Raw genomic sequence first — 26,311 nt, 5'->3', positions numbered from 1 at the left:
TTCTGATCCTTGTAGCCAAAGAATCATTTGGACAACCAGCTTCCTGGTCTGTAGCCAAATGCCTTAGCCCAGCCCCTCTGCAGCTTGATTCTAATTTCCTCCTCCATTCTGTAGACTCCGTTATCGCCAACATTTCTCACCACTGGCTCCTTGCTTTGGCAAGCTGGCATCTCAGTCTGCTCCAAGCCCTGCTGATGGAGCTGAAGATCTCTTTAGCAGAATCAATTCTGGCATGTTCTAATTTAAAAAGCGTTGCACTTCTCTGCATGGGGGCTGCTGAGATCTGTGCCCATAAAGGCAGGGAGAGTAAATTCTTCTGAGGGAGAGCCTATTTTTAACAAGTCCTGAACCTAATTGAACTTAATCATTTTTCAGTCGTTGACACTTGAAATGTGTGAGTCACTAGGCTATGCATGGAGCAGAGGGCTACGGCGGCCCTTTAAATATCAGAGACATGCTGAATACCAGCTTCCAGAATTGCTGCTAGGGCCTGGGGCGGTGGTTTTGCTCAGGGTTACGGTAAGACATGGGGCCCTAGAAACAGCCTTGGATTCGAATCCTGGCTTCCCCACCTACTGCAACAGTCACTGTGTTTCTTCAAGCCTCAGTTTCCTCATCTGTAAAATGAGGAGGCTAACACTTGTACCAAAACACTTCACGTGAATAATCAAGGCCTGACATGAGGCTGCTCAAAATCCTTATTCTACTTGGTATGAGTATTCATATGTTTCCTTGCAGAAATGTTAATGTGTTTGCTCATGACATGTTGCCCAAACCCCATACATAATATGCCATACCCTAACTTTCCTCATGGTTACAACATGGCTGCCAGTGAACAGGGACCACGTGCTCCCTCCTGCACCATACTGCCTTTCTGAAACCAAAAATGTAGTTAAGTTCTAAAACACATTCTGCCCCCAGGGTTTAGGGATAAGAAAAATGGAGCTCTTAGTATGGCTGAGCTACAATAATTCCAGGGCCTAGTAGGTAAGGTGGAAATCCCATGGAATCAAAATTACCCTGGTGAAATCGTGCTTGCAATCATTTGCTTTGAGCAACCTGGAGCCCCAGGACAAGTGGCCGGCTTGTGTTAAGGGCCATTTGTATGAAAAATGTTTAAGCTGCCAAACTCCATTCGGCCAGTGAAAAATGCTCACACCAGATGACCTGGGTCAGACTGGGGGTTCCCTGTGTCAAGCTCATAGAAGGTGGATGTGGGTGCGCCCGAAGAAAAATGATGGGCAAATCCCCTCCCCCCCCCCCGCACTGGTGACGTTCTTTTCTTCCTCTTAAATCCTGGCTTTCTTGTTTTGCAGAGCAGGAGGGAGTGGATCCCTCTTAGTGCGTGTGGAGACTGTACCCCGCGAGGCTGCTGTAAGTGTGCGGGAGAGGGAGACGAGCAGGAACCGGAGTTGCCAGCCACGAGGGCGGAGGGCCTTAGGCCGGTGTGAGCGCCGGTTACTCAGTATGGTGGGGGTGCGGCTAGTCTGGGAAGGGGTCGCTGAGAGGTGTGTCACGTCCCCAACCCCCACCTTCCCTCCATTCCCTTTGGTCCTCTCCCGAGGGCCCTGTGCTTTCCCAGCGCCTTCCAGGGGAGAACGCCCGTCTGTGCGGGTCACAAAGGCGCGGGTTCTAGGAGTCCGAGAACTCCCAGACGCGGGTCTGGGGGGTGGGTGCAGCGGGACCGCACACACTCTCGGTGCCTTTGGACCCCGCAGCGGCTCCAGCGGCGGGACACGCAGCTGGGGCCATCGGCCCCTGGTAAGTTTCACCGCTCTGGCCACGCTTGCTGCTCCACAGCTCCCCCTGCTGGGCAAAAGCAAAGACGTGGTGGCTGCCCCCGCCCTTTCCTACCACCTGCCCTAATCTGGAAAATGTCAATTAAATACAAATAAATTACAATGTGTAAAATAACGTCAAGAAATCCAACAAACTTCCATTTCCCCCTATAAAGATCTCAATTAAAAAAATTTTTTTGTGTGTTTCTGCACCCCTGCTTGGCAAGCATATGTTTAACTTACTACCGAGTTAGGCAGCCTTCACTCAGTTTTCACAGACTGGGGCCCAGCTTCTGTCTCAGACCCGATGTTTTATAACCCATGTAGTCACGGTCTGGCTTTTCCTTTAATAGCAGGTTGTTAAAATTCAACAGCAAAGGAGGAGCCCGCCTCCCTTACCCCAGCGAATTACATATTAGTTGGTAAAGATGATCTCGGCCCCCGGGGGGAGAATATGTTAGTTCATGTAATTGGACCTGACCCAGAGGTATCTTCAGGCTTGCCTAATTCCTGGGGTTTGGATGATGTCTCCAAGTTTCAATCTCTCACCATTTTGTCTTCTCCACGTTAGCTTTATTCTCAGGCTCCCTGCAGGGGCAAGAAGGCTGCCAGCCCCTCCTACCTCATTTACATAGGATCCAAAGCAGCAGGAAACCAAGTTGCTCTCTTTCTGAATGTTCCATCTTAAACCCCACTATTCACTCTGCTGGGACCAGCCAAGGTCGTTCCCATCCCTGAAATGATCACTCAGGCCAGGAAGGGTGGGATTATGCAGATTGACCAGGGATCCGGCACTCTGATTGGCCCTTGCAGAGTCATATGGCCCAATCTGATGGGGTGGGGTGGGGTCAGCCCCAGGGAGCAAAAACTGACCAGGAGTGAAGGAATGGGCAGCTTCCCCAAGCAAACCACGGTATTGTTACCAGGAGACAGAGGAATGCCACACACTCCTCAAGCCCTCATAAACAGTTATTACACTGGACCTTCACGTATGAAACAATCCATAGCATATCATATCATACCAGCCCGTTTACTGAGCACTTATTATGTGCCAGGCTCACTGCTAGGTGCCTTACTGCTTACCAACCCAAGGCTAATAAGTGGATGAGGAGGAATTTTTGTTGAGATTTGATGATTGGGACAACCTATCACTGGACTTTAAACCACTGGACTGGAGGACCCCTCAATGGGTGGCAAAGCCAGAAGTTTCTGCTTTAGGAATCCAGCCCTTGAAGTCTGGGAGTTGGGGTGCAGATGATCTCACAGTCCTCCAGGGCTTGTGGGGTTAACATTGTCGTCCCCGCCTCTGAATACATGGGCCAGATGAGGTTGAAGTTATGACTTGATAAAAATGCCTCTTGTACTACTGGCTGCTGCTTTTTAAAAATTTTTTAAATAATTTTTAAAAAATGTTTATTTATTTATTTTGAGAGAGAGAGAGAGAGAGAGAACCAGTGGGGGAGGAGCAGAGAGAGAGGGAGAGAATCCCAAGCAGACTCTGCACTGTCAGCACAGAGCCTGATGTGGGGCTAAATCTCATGAACCATGAGATCAAGACCTGAGCCAAAATCAAGAGTCAAATCAAGGCGTGCCTGGGTGCCTCAGTCATAAGCGGCTGACTTCAACTCAGGTCATGATCCCACAGTTTGTGGGTTCAAGCCCCACACTGGGCTCTGTGCTGACAGCTCAGAGCCTGGAGCCTACTTCAGATTCTGTCTCCCTCTCTCTCTGCCCCTCCCCTGCTCGCCCTCTGTGCCTCTCTCTCTCAAAAGTAAACAAACATTAAAAAAAAAAAAGAGTCAAATCTAGAGTTAGATGCTTAACTAAGCCACCTAGGCACACCCCAATGGCTCCTGCTTTAAAAGGCAGGTGTGTGTGTGTGTGTGTGTGTGTGTTCTGTCCTTAACTAAAGCTGAAGTTGGGCTAATTGCATTTTAACCCCATCAGAGGACACATTGCCCTGATGCCATTTGCCCCCTCTTCTTTGGGAACACAGGGAGCAGGAGGGTAACCGGCTCGCCAGAACCGTCTGCCTGGCTCCTAATAATAAATTGTGAGAGGAACAGGTTTCAGGCAAACACTGTGTATTAAAAAAAAAAAAAAAAAGAAGAAGAAGAAGAAGAAGAAGGCTCTTCTCACACCCGGGCAGCCATCTGCCGTGTCCTCCACACGTGCCAAGTGGTGGGAGGAGGAAGGGACTGCAGCGGGTGGGGAAGGGAGGAGGTGCCCGCCGGGTCCTTAATCGCCAGCAGGGAGGCTCACACATTCTCTTCCTCTTGCCACTGTGGACAGGGCACTGCAGAGACAGAGAAAGGAGCGCTCGCTGGCTTTGACCTTCCTGGTATCTGAGCATAGGGAGCGCACAATTCCTTCAAGATGCCGATGGTAGGTATTAGCTCCTGTGTATGGAGCGCTTGCTGTGGGTCAGGCCCTGTGCTCGCCACTATACATATATTAGCTCATCTAATCCTAACCACAAATCTATATGCACCCATTTTATAGATGAGAGACTGGAGGCTCAGAGACGTTAAGTGATTCACCCAAGGTCACACAGCAAGGCCGCCTCTTCAGTATGCAATAATGAGGCCCAGCCTCCTCTCTACCCTGGCAACCCAGAGGGGGTTTTCCCTGTAACAGATAAGCAGTTGACATCACCCAAGGCCAGTCTCCCACCTCTAGCCCTGCCCCCAGACACCCTCTGCCCTCTGCCCTTGGGCTGAAATGTAGGCTTCTCTGGTCACCCAACCCGTTGGTCAATGCCTCTTCCCATCTCACGCAGTCAAAGAAGCACAGGAGAAAACGCTCCGAAGTTCTCAAGGAACCTTCAGAGAAGGTCAAAGAACAGCTGGCTGAGGCTGAGCTTCGGAAGCTGAAGCAGCAATTCAGGAAGATGGTGGAAAGTCGCAAGTCCTTCAACTTCTGCTCCCAGCAGAAGATCTCGAACCAGCAGTAAGTGATGGTCAGAGCTTTGTACTGAGCGAGCTTGGAGAAAATTTTGGATTTGGTTTCATGGGATTTACTTTCTCATGTGGCCTCTGGGCAGGAAGCCGATTCTGAGCCCAATCTGGGTACTTAGGTGGGACAGCTTCAGTAGGAGGGAGAATTTATTCTCAGAATTAGGGTGTCACAGGGACTCCAAGGGGGGCAGGACAACCATGCCTCAGGGAAGGACCCAAATGAAAAACTATTTCTGGTTCCTGTTTCTTTGTGCACGTGGGTTTCGTTCTTCCCTATCTGGATCTCAGCCCTGGCCGGTGGGAGGTGGCTGCCCCAACTCCTGAGCTACCAAGGACCACACAGACTGTAGTGAATCCCAAAGTCCCAGGAAAGAGGGAATCTGATTGGCTTAGTTTGGGTCAGGTGTCTACTTCTGGTCCAATCAGCTGTGCCCGGGGGAGGGACAGGACCATAGGGCACAAAATGGCTATTGTCACTCCCATGGTTCTAGCAATGGAGGTGGGGGAGTTCCCCGAGGAGAGGAAATCATCAGGCTGTGTCTATCCCAAAATATATTTCCTGCTTGTGCATCCTTAATGGAGTCTGCAAGATCAAATATTTGAAATTGGATTGTCCTAGAAATTATGATGTTGATAGCTTCTTTAGACAATAGAAAGGTGTTCCCTGGGGTTGAATAAGCAAATATCCTTAGATTCCCTTCAAGGGAATGTAATTCCTTAGCTACATCCTTAACATTTATACAGGCAGAAACTGCCCATTATTAGAAAGAAAATCTTACTGTTAGATGACGTGTGAAGTTCAGAGGGTAGGGGAAAAGGAGCTCTTTCCATTTCCTATGGATTCAACTCACACAGAGCTACCGCTAGTCCGTTTGGGATCTTCCTGTGAATTAGAAAAAGACGCCCTTTCTCAAGACACTTTACTGCCATCTCTTGGAAACACTGTCATCACATAGGGATGTTGTTAGAACAAGATGAAGCATCTCCCAAGAAAGGGTACTAAGTCAAGAAATCAATGATTGTTTTTCAAGCAGATGGTTCTCTCTTGGGCTGTGCAGTCCACAACCTGCACATCTGTGCTTGGCAGCCCTGATTCACAGCTTACCGCTGGTGGGCATCAGGAAATGCCTCCTTCCTGGTGGGTCTCTGACAGTTTTTCTGGAATCTTACCCTTCACACTACCACCTTCATCCCACTTTTCACTGTGACGGACCTAAAGGGGCAGGAGTGGAAAAGTGGAGATCTTAGATTCTTCAAGTGAAACACCTATAAATAGGGGCCAGAACTGAGATGAGCTGAGTGAGGTGCCCAGGGTGCAATATTTAAGGAAGTGCTTTTTCCAGTGTTTCTCCTACACCTATACCACCTTAAGAGTGAAAGCCTCCTTAAATTTAGGGACGCCTCACTCCCGGCCCCAGTCCTGCTGATAAGACAGACAAACCCTCCTTTTGCTTTTGCTGAGCCCTCTGAATTCCTAACTCTGGTGGACTCTGTTCAGTTTTTCTCTCCACCTTAACAAAGACCCCCTGCCAAGAGGGGCTTAAGATGGGGAGAAAGGTCCCAGCTACCAGGTTTAGAAGACAAGCTGCTCTAGAATTAGGGGTGCATTCCCACAGGTGGCTATTTACATTTATAATTGGCGGAATACCATTTCAAGTTCAGTTCTTCCTTTGCCCTCCACAGCCTACGTGGCTGGTGGATTCTATGGGACAGTGCAGATAGAGAACAGTTCCATTATTACAGAAATTCTATTGGAGTGTTGCTTTAAAACAGGGCTCAGCGAGCCATGACCCCTGGGCCAAGTCTGGCCGGCTGCCTGTTTTTGTAAATAAGGTTTTATTGGAGCATGGCCACGCCTATTTGTTTATGCGTCTCCTATGGTTACTTTGTTGAATCGTTGCAATAGAGACCATCTGGGCCTGCGGATCCTAAAATATTTACTTTTTGGCCCTTTAAAGAAAAATGTTTGCAGACACCCCCCCTCACCCCCCAGAACATTTTGCTGTTCTAGAATAATGCTTCCAAAACTTTAATGTGCATGAGTCACTTGAGGATCTTGTTACAGAGCAGATTCTGATTCAATAGGTCCTGAGTTAGGGCCTGAGCCTCTGCATTTCTCCAAGCTTCCAAAGGCTATGCAGGCAGCAGGTCTGCAGACCGCACTGTGCAGCAGGTGTCGGTGCCTCGACTTTGCCAGAAACAGCCTCTGTGCCGTTTCCAGTCATTGGGTTGTTGAGTAGTCGCGCGAGCCTTTTCTTTTCAAAATCCCTGTTTGCCCACACACCTACCCCTCTCTTCTCCAGAGGGGAAGGGGAAAGCGAGCGAGTGAGAGAGAGAGAGAGAGAGAGAGAGAGAGAGGAGACTCACGTCAGTCATTTAATAAATCATTAGCATCCCGCGTAGAGACAGTGGGGGAGGTTGGAGGTTACTGAGCATCTCTGTGTTGAGGCGAAATTGAAAATGCCTGGCTGATGGGCTTGCCTCTCGTGACCAGAGATCATTGGCTGCAAAGTCTGGAAAGAAAGTCGGCAAGATCAGACAGATGCCCATGAGCTGCTGGCAAAAGAGGACCTGGTCCTAGAACTTAGGTGTTGACAGGCACAGCTGCGAATTGTTCCCTAGCAAGCACAGGCCCGCTAGAGAGGGGCGGAGCCACGGAAGGTGCGGTGAACTGGGCGGCGGGCGGTCAGAGTTCTAGCCCTGGACCCCAGACCCTGACAAGCCCCTGCCACTTGCAGGGGCGGGAAGTACCTCTCCGAGGCTCCTGCAGCGCTAAGGAGCCTGGGGCACCCGGGCAAGGTCAACTCGGGGCGGGGTTCAGAGTCAACCACGTGCTGCTTTCCCAACAGCAGGGAGATCAAGACCCTGCAGAGGGAGCAGGAGGAGATCACTCTGCTTCTGGGTCTCATCAAGTCCTCGAAGAACTTGGAACTGAATGGGAGAAACTACACGGAGCTGTGTTTCCTGCTGCAGACCAAGGAGGACTACGAGGCCCTGATTAAATCACAGAAGGTGCTGTTGGCAGAGCTGGATGAGAAGGTGTGGTCTTTCTCGTAGGGGGTTAACCAGAGCGAGGAGCAAGGGCGGGGGTGGGGGGCGCGGGAATACCCACCATGCCTTAGGCCATATCTGACCCCCCCCCCCCCCATAGTCTAAAGGTGACTGTGGTCACTCCACCACCTTGGGACCCCTACTCTCCCAGTGCTACCAGACCATTCCTCCGCTGTGCTCCCCAGCGCCTCCCCACTACCCTTAGAGTCAGTTCTCAACCACGCGCTGTGTTGGTCAGGAGAGGTTAGGTTACACCGCAATAACACCCCTCCCCCCACAACTCCGTGTTTTCAGCAATAAAGGTTTCTTCTTCGTTCCTGCTGTGTCTATCATGGATTGGCCAGGGCTCTTCTATCTTCTCATCCTGGGACCAGGCCGATGGGGTATCCACCGTCTTGAATATTGCCAGGTGTTGTGGCAGACCAAAAAAGTTCTGGAAAGTCTCACACTGGCAATTGAAAGCTGCAGCCTGGAAGCAGTACATTGCTTCTGCTTATGACCCATAGGCTCAAAATAGTCAAATCCATATATACCCCAAATGCCCATCCCCAAACAGTCAACTCTACCCATCCACAAAAGGGTCGAAGAAGTGTATGTATCCAGAAGGCAAAGAGCTAGAGACATTTGTTGGACAATGTTAATGGTCATATCTCTTCCTATGGCTGGAGAGGCCCTGTGATCTAGGCCCTGCCTACCCCTCTGTTCTCATCCCACGTCATTCCTTCCTTCACTCATCTCACCCAGCTGCAGAAGACTTCCCCCTTCCAAATATGTGAAAACTGGTCTGACCTCAGGGCCTTTGCACGCGTTCCCCTGATCCCCGCTGTCTGTCTTTTATGTCTCAGCTCAAATGTGACTTTTAAAGGGAGGCCTATATAAGAAATTTATCGTCAAATTGGTTTCCATACAACACCCAGTGCTCATCCCAAAAGGTGCCCTAAAGGGAGGCCTTTTCTATGTCCTCTCTCCTATTTAAAGCATATCCCCCTTGCATTAATTAGGTTCCTGGCCAAAAACAAATAGTATGCTCAGTAAGGTACTTTGAGAAGAGTTTTATGAGGCACTGTTTACAAGGGCGTGAGCACAGAGTAGGGACATTGAAGCACTGTAGGGTTAGCCACAGTGGGCAGGGGGCACACCCCGGAACCTGAACACGGGGAGCATGCCAGGGGGAACAAATACCCCAACCTCTCTCTTCTCACCCATGGACCCCCAGTGCAAGGAGGCCATTGTGGACTCCTTCCAGGTCAGCTTCCTGGGGCACAGAGCAGGGTGGGTGGCACAGAGTGGAGAGTGAACCTCAGCAGTCAAACAGAAGATCCCAGAACACCCCCTCGGCCCCTTTCACGACATCCCATGGCCCCCCCTTGATAGCACTTCTCATAGTGGTAATTATGGCTTAACACAGGTGTCATCTGTCCCTATAACGTGTCACCTGCAGGAGGGCAAGGACCATGTCTGTTTTGTTCCCCTCGGTACATCCCACGCGTGTGCCAGTGCCTGGCACATAGTAGGCCCTCAATAAATATTTACTGACTGAAAGAATCTGGAAATCTCATTACATCTTTCCTCTGCTTGCAAATCCTTCAGTAATTTCCTGTTGTTCTTGAGATAAGGGCCAGACTCCCCCGTGTGGTCTGCTGGCTCGGCTGCCCTGTGTCCCTCCTGCCCCTTCCACCTTCCCTCCTGCTCCCCCCTCCGTGTTCCATCCACACTGGCCACCTCCATAAACCTACAGTGCTGTCTCTCCCGTGCAGGCCTTTGCACATGCCCTTCCCTCTGCCCGGATTGCCCTTCCATCTTCTGTGCTTGGGGAGCTCCTATTCATCCTTTAGGACTCAGCCCACATGCTACTTCTGCCGGATACTTGTCCCTTCATTTCCCTGCCAGATGCTCCCACTGGACATGTCCAAAATGCCTTACATCTCCCTTTTCCTAGGACTAATTATGCTTCATAGCTTGTTTCTAGTCCTAGATTATAGGTTTGTGTTGAGGCCAGGGGCCATGATACCGTCTTGGTCACCAGCATCCCCCTGTTGTCTGGCACAGAGAGGGTGTCTAAGAATCATTGAGGAATGAATGAATGAATTTGTGGATGAGAAAGGAGGCAATAGCAGTGAAGAAAGAGGAAAAGTGAAGAAAAGATGGGGACATGGGTCCTCAGAAATAGTAGGAAAAGGCAGCCTGCTTTGGAATCCGCAAAAGAGCATGGGGCTCACCACGCTGTACAAAAGCCCTTTTTGCCCAGCTCCGTCCCAGGGAGGGCGGGTCCCAGAACCCCTGCTGCTATGCCCAGAGCTTCCTCCTTGCAAGAGGTCACTGGAGGCAGGGACCTCACCAGGCCCTGCCTGGCCTCAAAAAGCAAATAAGCCTATGCCTTCGTGCTGGAGAGAGCACCTTGCGTAGGCAACGCATTCCTCTGGCGGTGCAGCCTTGGATGTGTCTCTCGTTGGGCAGAGGCCTAATTACTCTCGGCGTCACAAAAGCAACGTCTGACAAAGAGATGCCAAAGGGAACAGGAGGCTGAGTTTAATGACAAGAGTCACTGGGCAGAGTGCTGACACCACAGCATCCTTTGGCAAGGAGCTAGAACCTGAGGTCCCCCGGTGAACTCAGGCAGGGGCGGGCATCCCTTGGGCGCAGGCCACGCTTTGCTCCGGAGATGCTGCCCTCCCATATATTACGACGAGTCGTTTGTTTCACTTTGTAGGTGAGTTAGTGGGGCTCTGTGTTGAGGGAGCTGCCTGTGCACAGCATAAGAGAGAAGAAAGTAGACGGGGGTCTGACTTGAACCAAAGCCTGGCTACTGTGATTGAATCATAAACAGTGTTCACGTGCCTTACGAGTTTGTGGGCAACCTGGCGGTTCCCTTGATGCCTCATCATCTGAGCTGTCATCTTGCTTGATGTACCAGTGGGAATGTGTTGGGCTATGGAAGTTTGTTTTTCTCACATAATACGATGTCTGTCTGGAAAAAGATTGTCCCAGAGATGGGTTAGTAGCTCTACAATGATGGGTTGGTCTTTTTCTCTCCGATCCTCTTGGTTGGCCCTCGCCTCATGGTCACAAGATGGCTGCCAAAGCGTAGGTGGTATAGCTTCTCACAGAATCACATTCAAAGATATGAAGAAAGGATAGGGGGACTTGTTCTTACATGATATTCTCACTTATGAGGGAGAGAATATTTCACAGAAACTCTCCAGCTGATTTTCCCTCATTGGCCAGGGCATATACCTACTTCTAGGCCAATCACTGGCAAAGGGAAATGAAATTTCTATAATTGGTTGGGGGCTAGACCAGGGGGCAGTAAACTGTGGTGTGAGAGCCCAACCTGGTCTGTTTATGGCCCTCCAGAAAAGAATGATTTTTGCAAAGAAGACAGACTATCTCTTCCTATGACTGTTTTAGGAAATGAGGAAACTTTCTCCAGAGGCTTCCCTAGCAATCAGCCTGCCTAATTCGTAGGCCCTAACTGGTTTAGTCCTGTCCAACCTTGAATGAATAAATCATAGGCAGAGGGGACAGCATTACCATGGTTGGCTTGGATCAGCCTTCTGGGGTGAGATGGGTTTTGGGGGCCAACAACCCATCGCATCCATTACAGTTCTGGCTGTTCATACCTCTTCCAGCTGCCTGGCTCTGGAACATTCTTCTGTCCTTTGCTTGGTATCTCTCACTGCCTGAAACCATCTTTCATGGGCATACTGTGGTTCCTTCAAGATTAAATGTGGGTGTAGACCAAATTGGTGGTCTTCAGGACAGATTAAGTCTGATGACATGAGGGCTTTGGCCCAGTCAGTGTTTAAAATTTATTTTAATTAGTTAACTTGTTAAAATTGAGAGATTTCATGTAAAAAATTTGGGTATCTGACTTTTCTTCAAAAAAAGAAAAAAGACGGAAAGATTGGGTAACATTGACCCTGAATTTCCATGGGACAGCTGCAACTAAATAGTGTTGTGGTGACACCACAGCTGTTTACCCAACTCTCTATTTCTTCCTCTCTAACAGATTCCTAAAGAGCTATGTTTCTCATCTTCCCTTGCAGCTAAAGGTGGGCAATGAAATTTGAGGGGAAGTCTGTTGGGGGGTGTCTAGCAAGTTTTGTTTCCTAGATGTAGGTCCTAGCCATTTATCCATGTTGCTTCTTCTACCTTCCTGCCTGGAATATGACTGTGAAAGCTGGTGCAGTGGCAGCCATTTTTTGACCATCAGGGAAAGGCCAGGTGAATTACAGAGATCTTGTGTTTAGTTCCTTGAGTTACTGAACTTAACCTGGCACGTTTATGGAGAGGAAGATAAACCATAATTTGTTTGAGCCATTGTTTAGTTGCATTTTCTATAATTTGTAGTTGCATGATACGAGCGGCTGCCTCTTAAGGCAGGGAGTATGTGTTCCAGTTTTCTATATTCTCCACCGTCCTGTACGGTCTTATAGTGAGCCCACTTTACTCTTTTATGCCACCTGCTTGGGCATAGTTTGCAACCTCTAGTATAGATTTTTCTCTCAATGTTCCATGGTCATGACTGAGACTGCGCTGTATAGACCTCCCGAAGATTTGGCAATAACCAAAGGAAACCACCATCTCAGGGACACTAACATAGAACCCCGGATGCGACTGCTCCCAGAATTCATCAGCCCAAGCTCAGCACAGGGGCGCCTTGCTCCCAGCTGGAAGCCAGCCTCCATGTAGCTGACAAACTTTATATTTCATTACACCAAGCACTTAACGTCTCTCGTCTGGAACTTCTCAATTTCCAGACAGGAGCTGGGCTTCAGATAGTGAATTCAAGTTACTACCTCCAGACAAACAAGAACATAAAAAAATTGCTTTAAATGGCAGTGCCCTGACCCTTCACCCAGCAGGGTTCCAAAAAAAAAAAAAGTCTCAGAGCTTAGTCTCAGTCCAAACCCTAAGAAGATAAAGTACCTCTGACACATTAGGACCCGGCACTCACTTGTCTTCAGATAATAGTTGCATAAACTTCTGTAGAACCTGCTAGGATTTAGCACTAGCCAGCTGCTTCCAGATGGGGCTAACTTTTGGGAGGCAGTTTGGATCTCTGCCTGGGTTGGGTTAAAGCTGTATGTCAGGTTGGTTACGCACGTTGCTAGTGCTGTGAGGAAATGATATGACCCGCTGTCGCTTGTATGAGAAACTACAGGGTGAGCTCTGTGGGAAGGTGACGGCGGGGGTGGAGGTGGGGGGTATGCTTGGGTCTGGAGAACTTGGCTGGAGCTGCAAGCGTAGAGAGAAACACCAAAATTCTCTCCTGCCAGCCATGGCAAGGGTGTATGTCCCTTCTCTGAAGTCAGAATCAATGATCCCAGTGCATAAAGCGCACGGTGTGTTAGCGATGCTTTTGGCCACAGGTGACATGGTACCTAACCAAAAGAAGCTTGCACCAAAAGGTGAGTGAAATGTACATGCACAGGTAAAAGCAAAAACTCTAAATCGCCTCATTTTACCCCAAACTGGCTAAGATTAAGTTGCGTTGAGCATGCATTCGAGAGAGAAATAAAAAAATCCTTTTGTAGGAAAGGAAAGAACATTAGAGTTTTTATTTTAGCACACTTAAGTTAATGAACTGTTGAATCTGTACCCATATAGATATTAATTTAACACAGTTGGGGGGGGGTTTCTCTCTCTCTCTTTTTTTTTCCAGATTGCTCAGATGGAAAAAAAAATTATAAACCAAAAACAGATCTTCGCCAAGATACAGAAAGCCAATGACCCCCGGAAACTGCAAAAACAGATCCACATTTTGGAAACCCGTTTGAATCTCGTACGTACGTGTTCTCTGCAGCTTTGCAAACCGCTCTGCCTTCCCTTTGCTCAGAGCAGGGAGTGATCCCCATGGTACCTTTAGCAGAACATATCCATCTTGTTGGTTGACTCAGAAGAAGGTTAAATAATAGGGTTCATACAAGCCAGGCAGCCTTTTAGACTTACCATCCACCCTACTCTATCCACTCTGTTCCATCCACTAGTTGACCCACTGTTACCCAAGGTGCCTTTCTCTTTGTTGCTCTCTGCGTTTTATGTACCATGCTGCTGCCCGCCTCCCCCCACCATCCCCATCTCCCACCCCTCCCGGGATACCTGTTCTTAGTCACTTAAAAACTCTTGCTCATTCTCAAGAAGCAGCTCAAATATTAGCCCTCAGCAAGCAGAATTAGTTAGACCTTCCCTCCCATCGCAATCTGTTCACACCTCTGTGAGACCTGGTACTTTTTGGTCGTTGTTGATGTTGTCTCTAGGAGATATTCAGCACAGACATGCATAACCAGATAAAGAGAAAAGCGGTATTTCCTGATCGCTTTCAGTTTATAGTGAGTTTTGCGTTAAGCAGGATTTTCTAAATTGCAAACTGGCTTAAGCAAAAAAAAAAAAAAAAGAGAATGGATTGGTCATGGAACTAAAATTTCAGGGGCAAAAGTGGGGCCTTCAGGAACAGCTGAATCCAGATACCCCAAACATGTCTTGAGGATACTTTCTCTGTCCATCTCTCCTTTGCGTAGAGATGACTACATTCTTGGGCAGCCCCCCAATGTGAACAAACACCAACAGAAAAAGACAATCTCTTTCCTAAGAATTCAATCGTAAGTCGCAGGGAGGGCTCCCATTGGGCCATCCTGAGTCAAGCGCCCATCCCTAAACCAATCATGGTGGTCAAAAGAACGAAATACATGGACTTGAGTCACATAACTACGCCTGTATCACTCCCCCCACTCCCACAGCCCCCACCCGAAGTCAAGGGATGGCGGCCCTATCCAACAGTGTGGACTGAGAGCCAGGGAGAAATGGCTCTCCTGGAAAAGCAAAAAGAAAGAAAGAAGCAATGCTGGGCAGGTACAAACACATTTCAGTCTGACTTGTGAAATTACAGTTCTCACAAAATGAGCCAGGAGAGAGGGAAAGTGAATTGATTTGGAAGGAAGCCTGTCAGTGCCTCATTATGCAAAGCTCTTAGCTTCCCCCAAACTCTGACCATCAAGCTTTAGCCGGGCATGTTTGAAGGTAATTGGATATGACCTCTGTCTGCCCCGGTAACCTGAAAGTGGACTGAAGACAGGGCAGTGTCTTTTTAATATCCATGCACGGTGATTTGTACCCGTGTCTCAGAATGCCTAGGATTTGTGTTAACATGCAGATTCCTGGGTCCCCTCCAGATTCACTGGTTCTGAGTCAGAACCTTTAAGGCTTAGACCCAGGCATCTGCACTGTTATTATAACTCCCAGTGAAACTCTTACTGAAAACCCCAGTGAAACCAAAGGTTAAGAATCAAGGTTAAGGTTAATGATCCCCTTGGTTAAGAATCATTACTGCCTGGCACAGTGTGAGGCTTAGAGTAGGTACTTAGCAAACATCTGTTGATTAAATGAATGAATAAAGGTATGCATGATAGAGGTCTACTTTTTTGTTTATAGATCTATTCAGGTTTTCTATTTCTTCCTGAATCAATTCATTAGTTTGTTTCTTTCTAGGAATTTGTCCATTTCATCTAAGTTATCTTAATGTGTTGGTATACAATTGTTCCCAGTATATTGTCTTATAATTCTTTTTATTTCTGTAACGTCTGTCGTATGTCCCCTATTTTATTTCTGAGAGGTTTGCTCTTTTGCATCTCAAAATGGTCCCCTTTCCTTTCTTCCCTGACCAGTTCTGGGTGTGCCTTTTAGTAGATTAGGTAACCAACTCTAAAGGTTATTTCAGGGTCCCCAAATATTCCATGACCTTAAAGACTCCTCTATTTACTCAATGGGGCGTGAGAGTCCTCCCCATTTTTATCCCACAATCAGAGGATGGGTAGCATGGCAACAGTCCTGGAGTAGAATTCACACTACAGTGCAAATGACTGATAAGTGGTACCTTCTTAAGGGTAAGTGGAAGATATTGAGAGAATAAGGATGATTCTGTTCCTGGATTCCCTTCCCTTGTGTGGTGGCTACTGACATATCCTACAGAGGAGCCCAGGGCCAGGACTAGGGTGAGGCAAGTAAAGAGCCCAGAGTGCAGAATTTAAGAAAGCACTCATGGAAATGCAGGGTTGACACCAGAAAATGAGTACCTCCTTAAATTTTGCATCCTGGTGGCCTCACTTGTCGTACCCCATCTCAGCCCTGTGGAAGCCTAAGGTTTCTCCAAATATGCCTTGAAAACCTCTGATCAAATCTACTTTCTTGTGATTAGGACTATTTTCTGCAATTGTTTCTTTTCAGTGTCTATGGGAGCACTGCTCATAAAAATTTTTTTATTAAGATAAATTTATTAAGATGTACAGAAAAGTTGAGGGAATCAAATAATGAACACCCACATACCTATCACTTAGATTTAGTAACTGTTAACATTTTACTATTCTGTTTCACCCTTCTTTTCCCTGAAGTATTTTAAGGTAAATTACAGACATGATGACATTTCACCCCAAATACCTCCATCTCTGAAATCAATCATCTTTAAAAATCAAACATTTTCTTTCATAGCCACAAAACCATTATCACACCTTACAAAATTAATACTATTTCCTTAATATTGCCCACATTAAAAACTTCTCTGGCTGGCTCCAAAATGTCTTTTAAAGTTTGAGACTGTCAAGTTTCACCCAATAGGTCTCTTAAATTTCTTTAATTGACAACAGTGGATCTCAAGCAGAAATGATTTTGCCCCCAAAGGGACATTGTCTCTAAAAAGAGACATTTTTGATTGTCACAACTGGGTTGGGGCTGTGCTACTGGCATTTATTTTTATTATTATTTTTTTTTAATGTTTATTTTTGAGAGAGAGAGAGAGAGGAGGGGCAGAGAGAGAGGGAGACACAGAATCCGAAGCAGGCTTCAGGTTCCAAGCTGTCAGCACAGAACCCGATGTGGGACTTGAACTCACAAACTTTGAGATCATGACCTGAGCTGAAGTTGGACGTTCAACTGATTGATCCACCCAGACACTCCTGTGTTATTGGCATTTAGTGGGTAGAGACCAGGGATGTTTCTTTAACAGCATAAAGCACAGGACAGCTCTCCACCACAGAGAATCATCCAGGCCCAAACAGTGCCAAGTTTGAGAAACCCTGCTCTACAAAAGCCCCATCCCGACTCTTTCCAGCCACCAACTTGTTGAAGAGTCTGGGTCAGCCGTCTTCTAGAAAGTTCTACCTTCTGGATTCGGCTGCTTGTTTCCTCATGGCGTTATTTACCTTTTCCCCTCTCCCCTGCCCTTGCTAAAAACTGGAAGTTAGGGATAAAGGTAGTTGAGAAATTTAAAATCCGGGGGGTGGGGGGACTTACCTAAGACCACTTAGCCCGCTGGTGGCCAGCCCAAGTCTCCCACCCAGCACTCCCATGCGGTGCTGTGGGCCTGGGGCTGGAGGTGGGGGAAGACCTTCCCACCCTCTGGCTGTCTTCGGAAGCTGTCTCATGCCCCAGGAGTGAGCTCAGTATTGAAGCACGGCCCCGCCCCCAGGTCACCGTGCACTTTGACAAGATGCTGACCACCAATGCTAAGCTCCGGAAGGAGATCGAGGACCTGCGGTATGAGAAGGTTGCGTATCACAATGTGTATCAGCAGCTGCTACGGCGCTTATCGATGCAGAAGAAAACCATGAATGTGGCCATCGAGCAGGCTGCCCAGGCCTATGAGCAGAGGTGGGCTGGGGGGAGACCTAGGGGCAGGGATGTCTCTTAAGCCCCTGCCGAGCACCTCTGCCCCTGGGCTTATGCATTGAGGGATCTTGAATCATAATAACTCTGAGCACTGACTGTGTGCCCAGCACGATGCCAGGTTCTCTGGGTATCATTGCAACCCTCACAACTGCCCCCGGGGGTTATTACCCCTATTTTATGGACCAGGATACAGAGGCTTAGAGATGCCATTTGCCTGAGAGCCAGGTAAATGGCGGATGTGGTAGGACTGAGATTCAGACTTCTCTGCCGAACCATCTCCTCCAGGTAGCCCTGCCTCTGGTCCTAGGGGCCTCTCAGTCCGGCTTATCTCCTTGCCTCCCACTCCAGGGCAAGAGGCATATAGCTGGGCTGTGAGGAGAACAGGTTTTAGCGTCAGATCTGGGTTTGAATCCTGGCTCCATCATTACTGTATTATTGTAAGACCACTTTGGGTGGTAGGGGGGAATAAACAATATATGTATATAAGGACTCGCTGGGCCACAGTAACTGACAAGTGGTGATGATGATGATGATGGTGATGGTGGTGGTGGTGATGACGATGATAGAAAACTCACTTCCTGGGGATGGTCTGGAGCCAGCAGCTCCTGTCATTCAGGTAAGGAGGGCTGTTCTTCCACTCCCAGCGACCTCCACGATTAAAAGAAGTGATGGCCATTGGCAGAAAGTCCCTCTGGTCTGGTAGGGGGAGGGGAGGGGAGGGGAAGGGAGGAATCTCCAGACGCTCAGACCCTGTACCTGCCTCACTCAGGCTGGAAGCCATGGCTCGAATGGCCGCCATGAAGGACCGCCAGCAGAAGGACATTTCTCAGTACAACCTGGAGATCCGAGAGCTGGAGCGTGTCTATGCCCACGAGACCAAGCTCAAGTCCTTCTTGCTCATCAAGCTGAATGATCGTCTAGAGTTCGAGGAGCAGAGCAAAAAGGAAGAAGGTACGTTCTCCAGGCATTTTCTCTCTCTCTCTCCCCCCTCCCTGCCCATCTTAGCTGAGGGTGCCCAAGTCCTTCTGTAGTAGGCATGCCAACTTTAGCGAATAAAATTACAAGATGCCTAGTTAAATCGACACTTTAGATAAACTGAATAAATTTTTACATAAAAATTACTTGTAGGTTATCTGCAATTGGGACACAATTTATACTTTAAAAATGTATTGTTTGTCTGAAGTTCAAATGTAACCGGGGGTCCTGTATTTTATTGGCCAACCCTAACCCATAGGACGTGTCCTTACTCTGAGGTTCTCCTTCCATTGTTTTGCTGGGGGAGACTCGGGTATTAGGTCCCCAGGACCGTCCCCACGTTTGGCGATTTGCTAGGAGGACTCTAAAGATTGAGTGTGTAGGCACATGCATGGCTGGGAGGTGGAGACACAAAGCACGGTCAGCGAAGGCGAAAGGGGCACCGGGCAAAGTCTGGAGGAAACCGGGTGTGAGCTTCCGGGATCCTCTCCTAGGGGAGTCGCACAGGACGTACTTAATTCCCCCAGCATCTCACTGCGACAACACGTGTGAAGACCTGTCTGCCAGGGGAGCTCATTACGGCCTCGGTGCCCAAGATCTTACTGGGGGCTGGTGACGTAAGTGTCCTCTCCCCTGCACACACCAAAATGCCAGCCTCCTGGAAGGAAAGTCCGTGTTTAGCGTCAACCGCACACAACATCTGCCCAGCCTAGGCACAGTGAGTCCCTCCGAGCATTCGGGCAAAGTTTTATATCCCTGTAGGGCACTGGTTACCATTTAGGTGCCCAGGTGCCCGCCACGGGACACCCTTGCAAGAAGAGCCCTTTCTAAGGAGGACAGTCTCAGGGCCGTTGTATTCACTGTCTCCTGAACAGACGGAAAAAAATCTGAGCTCTTCTGAGAGCCCCCCGGGAAGCTGCATTTGTTCTTTGTTCCTTCAGCATCTCCTGGCTCTTCCTGTCTTTACATTTGGGACCGTGTTGTGAAAAGTGTGTTTCTGAGAAACCCCATCTCTCACTCTTTAACATAACACGTAAAGGAGTCACGTGGCCAGAGGTGCCTAGGAAGATCTAGAAAGATCCTTGTGATTGTCATGTGGAGGCCAAACCAAAGAGACAAGACTGGGGCGCCTGGGTGGCTCAGTTGGTTAAGTGTCTGACTCTTGATTTTGGCCCAGGTCATGATCTAGGGAGGTGGGATTGAGCCCCGCAGCGGGCTCCGTGCTGAGTGTGGGGCCTACTTAAGACTCTCACTCTCTCTCTCTCTCTCTCTCTCTCTCTCTCTCTCTCTGTCTCCCTAAAAAAAAGACAGACAGAGAGAGAGAGAGAGAGAGAGAGAGAGAAGACTGGGTTCAGGAAAGGTGGGGCTTTTGCAGGCATCAGGCTGGAGAGAACGAAGCCTGGAGAACCTTCTTGGTTCTCATTCCTTGAATTTGCTGGGGTCTGAGCCTGCCCGGGGCCCTCTGCCAACAGGGCTCCCTTGACCTTCATCCTGCTCAAATGTCATCTCCCTCGAGAGGACTTCCCTGGCCACCCAGCTCCCCCATCATAGCACCTGACCCGTCTCCTCCATCACCTGGGCTACAGATTTCTTCTGTCTGCGTGGACATCTCCTTTTCCCTTCTCTGCTTGTCTGATTCCTGCGCTGGAAGCTCCACGGGGCAGGGGAGTGTGTCTGCAGAGCCCAGCACAGCGTCTGGCACACAGTAGATGTTCAGTCACGTATCTGTGAAGCGACTAGGGCACGAAGCTCTTGCACTCCCCCTCCTGGAAAAGCCTAGCCTCCTCCCCAGGCACAATAAACATTACGGAGCCGTCTCCCCGCCTGGCATCGCTCCCAGCGGCTTCCTCTCAGCCTCACACTTCCCGGCTTTTCCTTCCCAGCCCTCAAGGCAAAGAAGTACAAGAGGAAGAACAAGGGTGAGAGTTTTGAGAGCTACGAGGTGGCGCACCTGCGGCTGCTGAAGCTGACAGAGAACGGGGACCTGAATGAGCTCATCGAGGGATTTCTGGCCAAGGAGGAGAAGAACTTTGCTCGGTTCATGTACGTCACGGAGCTCAACAATGACATGGAGACGATGCACAAGAAGACCCAGAGGATCCAGGTCGGGGCTGCTCTTCTTTCCTAGGTCTCCTAACGGCCTTTCTCAAAGGGGGTTCCTTGAAACACACCTTGAGCTGCTCTATAGAGAAGAGGGCCTCGGGGTCTGATCGCTTTGGGAAACACCGTATTCCCCCAGGCTCTCCCCCCTACATGTTAACCTTTCTGAGGTTGGTATTTGCCTTCAGCTGATGCAAAGTCCTTAGTGTGGTCCTGTCACCCCCCACCCCCCCCCACCATAGTGACATAACCCATGGTATGTTCTATAGTCCTGGGTTCAGTAGACTATAGCCATGGCCAGATACAGCCTGTGGTCTGTTTTCGTGCAGACCTGAGCTAACAAGAATGGTTTTTACATTTTTTAAAAGGTTATAAGGAAAAAAAAAAAGAGGGTATGTACGAGACAGATCGTATGTGGCCTGCAATGCCTACAGTATCTGCTATCTGGCCCTTTGCCTTAAACGCTTGCTGACTCCTGTTAATCAGCAGCTTCACAGAACCGAGTAGAGATGGTCAAACCATCTTGAAGACACTTGATATACATGAGCATAATGAAGGCTCTGACGAGTCCTGCAGTAAAGAAACCTCTTTACCTTGGTTAAGCCCATCATTTCCCAAACTTAATTGGCTTCTTGGGCTACTTACTCCCCAGAACACACATAAACAGCCTTTGGAACTGTCTGAACAGGATAGAGTCTAAACTTATATGACACTCCAGTCCCTTCAAAATTTGGCTTCAACCTGTTGCAGCAGGCACAGCTCTCTTCACGACCCCAGGGTGCCCTGGGCAGCTCCTAGTCTCATCCATCCTAGACCTTTCCCTCCTCTGAGGCCTCCCTGTGCCATTTCCTCCCCCCCCCCCCCCCCCCCCCCCCCCCCCTGCTTTTCTTCTGATGAAATACTGCTCATTAGTCCTGACCCTGCACAAATGTCATCACCTCTGGCAGTTCATTACTCCTCCCTCTGGGGTCCCCGTGCTGTTTGTATGACGAGGCGGGCCACTTCCGTTTGCAATGTCACTGTTTCCTAAATACGGAGCAGGTGCACTGGCTATGTGTAAGTAGCCAGTAGCCAGAATTTAAGGGAAAACAGTTTATTTTATTTTTTTAATTTTTTTAACGTTTTATTTATTTTTGAGACAGAGAGAGACAGAGCATGATCAGGGGAGGGTCAGAGACAGGGAGACACAGAATCTGAAACAGGCTCCAGGCTCTGAGCTGTCAGCACAGAGCCGGATGCGGGGCTCGAACTCACGGACCGCGAGATCGTGACCTGAGCCGAAGTCAGCCGCTTAACCAACTGAGCCACCCAGGCGCCCCAAGGGAAAACATTTTAATTTACTAGTGATGAGTTAATTTTTATGAGGATTAGGATAAATATAGCTTGTGAACTTTTGATTGAATGCACATTGGTACTTAGGATGATAAGAAATACTCGTAACAGTAAGGAAATAAGGGTAAACATAATAAAATGAACACAACTGGGCTGATTTAAAGAAAACTCTTAATATACAATAATAGATAGTGATAGACAATACCACAGGTAGCACAGGAACACGATGGAATTGAAGGTGGTGCTATCTGTGAGGGTTATCCCAGGAAACATATGGCACGCCCCAAATGGGTAAATTGAGGTGGGTTTTTTTTTAAGGCGCTATTTACAATGGCTTAAGGAAATTACGAAGGGTAAGTTCAGGAGCAACAGAAGAGGGCTCCAGAACAGGTAAGGGGAAGGAGCCGTTTTCTGGAATCAGGGGAGAAGGCTGTCCATGTGTCTCTCCTGGAGGGATGCAACCGAGCTAGTGACCTGCCAGGTACCCCCAACATCTTTCCAGTCCTGTTGTCCGGGCCCAACCCAAGCCAGGGGACAAAGGAGCCCAGGGCAGGAAGGGAGGTAGGTGGATTTGGGGGAAAACGGAGAATGTCCAGCTGTGTGTGTGTGGTGGGGGTAGGGGTGGGAGAGATGAGCTTGTCTCCTGTCTCCCTCTGTCTCCCTTCTGGAAGGTGATCTTCCAGGGGACAGGCACAAGAGTATACTTCCTCTTCTTTCCTAGTGCTCGGGATGGCCCTGCACACAGTGGGAGACACCAGGAAATGGTTCCCAAACAGTAATTGACCTGGACCTTCCTATTCACTTATGAGGGTACCATCCATTTCTCCTTCAGCTGGCAGCCTGTCTCTGTTAGGAGGAGTGTGTCTGATGAAAGATGACCAAACTCCTGCCCTTTCTGGGCCTCAGTCTCCACATCTGTAGAATGACATAAAGGGACTAGAGCAGTACTTTCCAAACTTTTACTAAAAAAGCTACAGAACATTTTTGTTTAAACCCAGGTTGAGGAAACACCGTATAGCAAACAGGTAAGGGGTGCCTGGGTGGCTCAGTTGGTTGAGTGTCTGACTTTGGCTCAGGTCAGGATCTCACAGTTTGTGAGTTCAAGCCCCACTTCGGGTTCTGTGCTGACAGCTTGGAGCCTGGAGCCCGCTTCAGATTCTGTCTCTCTCTCTCTCTCTCTGCCCCTCCCCTGCTTGCTTGCACTCTGTGTCTCTGTATCTCCCTCAAAAAAAAAAAAAAAAAATATTAAAAAAAAAAAAAAAAAACAGGTAAAATGGAGCAGTTGTAGATGAAGGGGGTGGGGGTTGGGAGGGGTGGTTGGAGGGGTTGCCTGGACCCTTGACCTTTTCACCTTCTTGTGGCACCTCTGCTCAAACTAGGGTTCAGGTAGGAAAAATATGTAAGTGAAAAACAATTAGGACACTAACATCTGACTTCGCCCCTTCCCCGAGCACCGGGATCAGAGGTCGTAACTGATTGAATCCCACTTTCTTTCTTCTTTTGCGTCGTCTCCCCTACCTCCCCCTCCCAGTTTAAAAATTATTAGTTGCTAACATTTGAAAATCGGGATATTCCACATGGGAATCGGGATTCCGGTTCCTCTCGGGAAATCCGATCAGACGACTCCGGCCCGCACTTCCGCGCGAGGTTGACGTCCACGGGCTCAGCATCCACCGAGACCCGCTGGGTCCGATTTGCGCCTGCGCCCAGCCCTGCGGGCCTTGGAGCTTTCGGCCTCCGGGGTAGGCGCTTCGCCGCTGCCCTCAGGTGGCCATCTGCAGTATTGCATGGAAGGTCTTTGAACGCAGAGGTTTGAAGGATGGAAAGAAAGATGGTCCGTTTGCGACCTGGGAGTGGGCAGGACGCTGATTCTTTTTTTCTAGGAGACAGCACCCTACTAGCCCGCTAGGATGACAGGGACGGACCATAGCAGAGGGATGTGAGGACGCTAGTCGGAAACTGAACCGATGAGGAAATGGTTACTGAACAAAACTGACCTCGATCTTTCCCCTTCACCGTGACGGTACCCCCTCTCTAAGATACACAGCCTGTCTCTGGCCTGGGCACGAGTATGACTGATGAAGGATGAGCAAGTCCCTGATCTGCCTGGGCTTCAGTTTCCCCATTTGTAGAATGGTGTGTGAACGACGACAGTAGCTTCTGAGCTTTTCTTTGAAGTTACAGAACAGTGTGCCTTTTGGGGCTTAGCAGAGCTGCAAATTCCTGTTGAATAAGTCCTGAAAACACTTTGTTTCTAAAGAAAATGCTTAATATTTAAAAAATCTTATAAGAGAAGGATATGCTTGCTCATTATAGAAAATTTGGAAACTACCTAAGGATTCAATTTTTTAAACCATCCATTATCCCATTCCTGAGAGACAATCATTGTTGCTATTTTGATCTATTTCCTTCTGATTTATTTTTTGGGGGGTGATGCTTTTAAACTTAACATAGTGATTATTATATAGTATATATAGATTCATGTATTCTGGTTGAAAAAAGTGTTCTTTTGGTTATTTTTTCATTCAGCAAGTATTTATTGAGCACTTACTATGTGCCAGACACTATTCTAGACCCTGGTTATGGGACAGAGAACAGAACAACAAAAGGCTCTGCCCTCATGGAGCTTCTATTCTGGCTGAGAAACAGACAATGAACAACAAGCCTACTAAATACATTAATTATAGGGTAGGGGCGCCTGGGTGGATCAAAGAGTCCAACTCTTGATTTTGGCTCAGGTCATGATCCCATGGTTTCGTGTGTTCGAGCCCCATTCAGGCTCTGTGCACTGGCCTGCCATGCAGAGCCTGCTTGGCATTCTTCCTGTCTCCCTCACTCTCTGCCCCTTCCCCTCTCACACTCTGTCTCTCTTAACTAAATAAACTTTTAAAAATTATAGGATATATTAGAAAATGAGAAGTGGTGTGGATAAAAAGATGAAGCACAGCAGGTAAAGGGGGGGTTCTGGAGCGAAGTGAGGGCATGGAAAGTTGAGAAGTGAAGTTTGAGCAGACTTGCAGGAATAAGCTATGTAGATCTCTGGGGGATGAATATTCCAGGCAGAGGAAACAATAAGTGCAAAGGTCCTGAGGTAGGAAAGATGCCCATTTACAATACCAGGATCATTCTAGACAGTTCACACTGTTTTGAAAACTTTTCCCCCCAAGTTCATCATAGAACCCTCCAACATCTTCTATGTTCTTTTTAATGGCTTCTGGGGACCCTGGAATCTCTGTGTAGAATCATAAGAAACTTCTTAAAAATGTGATCCCCAAGTTTTATCCTATACTTACAAACCTAGATTCTCTGAGAATGGGCCAGGAATCTTCATTTTAAACCATATTTTTAGAAAAAAAAATATTAAAAACATTTTTGAGACCCATTGCCCCATGATATGAATACTATCTTTGATTTAACTCATCCACTATCAGTAGACATTTAAGTTGTCTCTAACTGGAGGCCATTCTTTTCTTTTCCTTTTTAATGTTTATTTATTTTTGAGAGAGACAGAACATGAGTGGGGGAGGGGCAGACAGAGAGGGAGACACAGAATCTGAAGCAGGCTCCAGGCTCTGAGCTGTCAGCACAGAGCCCGATGTAGGGCCTTGAACCCACAAACCGTGAGATCATGACCTGAGCCGAAGTCAATAGCTTGAACGACTGAGCCACTCAGGCGCCCCTAATTGGGGGCCATTCTTGAGTAATAACCTGACAGACAACCTTGAACAGCCACTTTGCCCACATGTCCTACTATTTCCATGGGACAGATTCCTAGAGATGAAATTATTCAGAGGGTAGCCTTTTATATTTAGACACACTCTTCTAACATAGGGGTTCTTGAATCTGGTCCCTGGATCAACAGTAGCAGCAGCTCCTGGGAACTTTCGAGAAATGCACAGTCTTGGGCCCCGCCCAGACCTACCGAACCAGAACCTCTGGGAGAGGGGCCCAGCAATCTGTGTTTTCACGAACCTCCAGGTGATTCTGATTCATGCTGGAGTTTGATAACCTCTGCTCTGGAGCTGCCTTTACGTTACATCCATTACAGTAGCCACAAGCCACCCATGGCAATGTAAGTTTAAATTAAGTAAAATTAAGGTTTAGTTCCTCGGTGGCACTACCACACTTCAAGTGCTCAATACCCACAAGTGGCTAGTGGCTGCAGGACTGGGTGTTGCAGAGAGAACATTGCCACCATCACGGTTCTATTGACTGCTGTTCTAGACAGTTCTTCAGAACGGATGAACCACCCGCCCTCCCACGCCCTCATCCTTTTAATTAAGAAACATCAGGGGCGCCTGGGTGGCTCAGTCAGTTAAGCGTCCGACTTCGGCTCAGGTCGTGATCTCGCGGTTTGTGAGTTCGAGCCCCGCGTCGGGCTCTGTGCTGACAGCTCGGAGCCTGGAGCCTGCTTCAGATTCTGTGTCTCCCTCTTTCTCTGACCCTCCTCCACTCATG

General features: G+C 48.4%; 1 protein-coding gene across 3 annotated transcripts in view; it reads left to right on the top strand.

The window, feature by feature from the left end:
- Nucleotides 1-4,034: 4,034 nt before the first annotated feature.
- CCDC63 (coiled-coil domain containing 63) overlaps nt 4,035-26,311 on the top strand; it is a 31,534-nt gene continuing 9,257 nt past the window's right edge. For 2 of the 3 annotated variants that reach the window (XM_049619329.1, XM_049619328.1), the window contains exons 1-7: nt 4,035-4,163; nt 4,558-4,727; nt 7,585-7,774; nt 13,452-13,571; nt 17,247-17,428; nt 18,216-18,397; nt 20,305-20,525. In XM_049619329.1, the coding sequence (XP_049475286.1) occupies nt 4,155-4,163; nt 4,558-4,727; nt 7,585-7,774; nt 13,452-13,571; nt 17,247-17,428; nt 18,216-18,397; nt 20,305-20,525 (1,074 nt within the window). In that variant the 5' untranslated portion in view covers nt 4,035-4,154. The remainder of the gene's footprint in view (nt 4,164-4,557; nt 4,728-7,584; nt 7,775-13,451; nt 13,572-17,246; nt 17,429-18,215; nt 18,398-20,304; nt 20,526-26,311) is intronic. The other variant, XM_049619327.1, reaches the window with a different exon arrangement.

The sequence above is a fragment of the Panthera uncia genome (genome assembly GCF_023721935.1).
Source record: "Panthera uncia isolate 11264 chromosome D3 unlocalized genomic scaffold, Puncia_PCG_1.0 HiC_scaffold_8, whole genome shotgun sequence".
Lineage (NCBI taxonomy): Eukaryota > Metazoa > Chordata > Mammalia > Carnivora > Felidae > Panthera > Panthera uncia.
The sequence above is the reverse complement of the archived record's forward strand: the minus strand, read 5'-3'. Positions and strand labels throughout refer to the sequence as shown.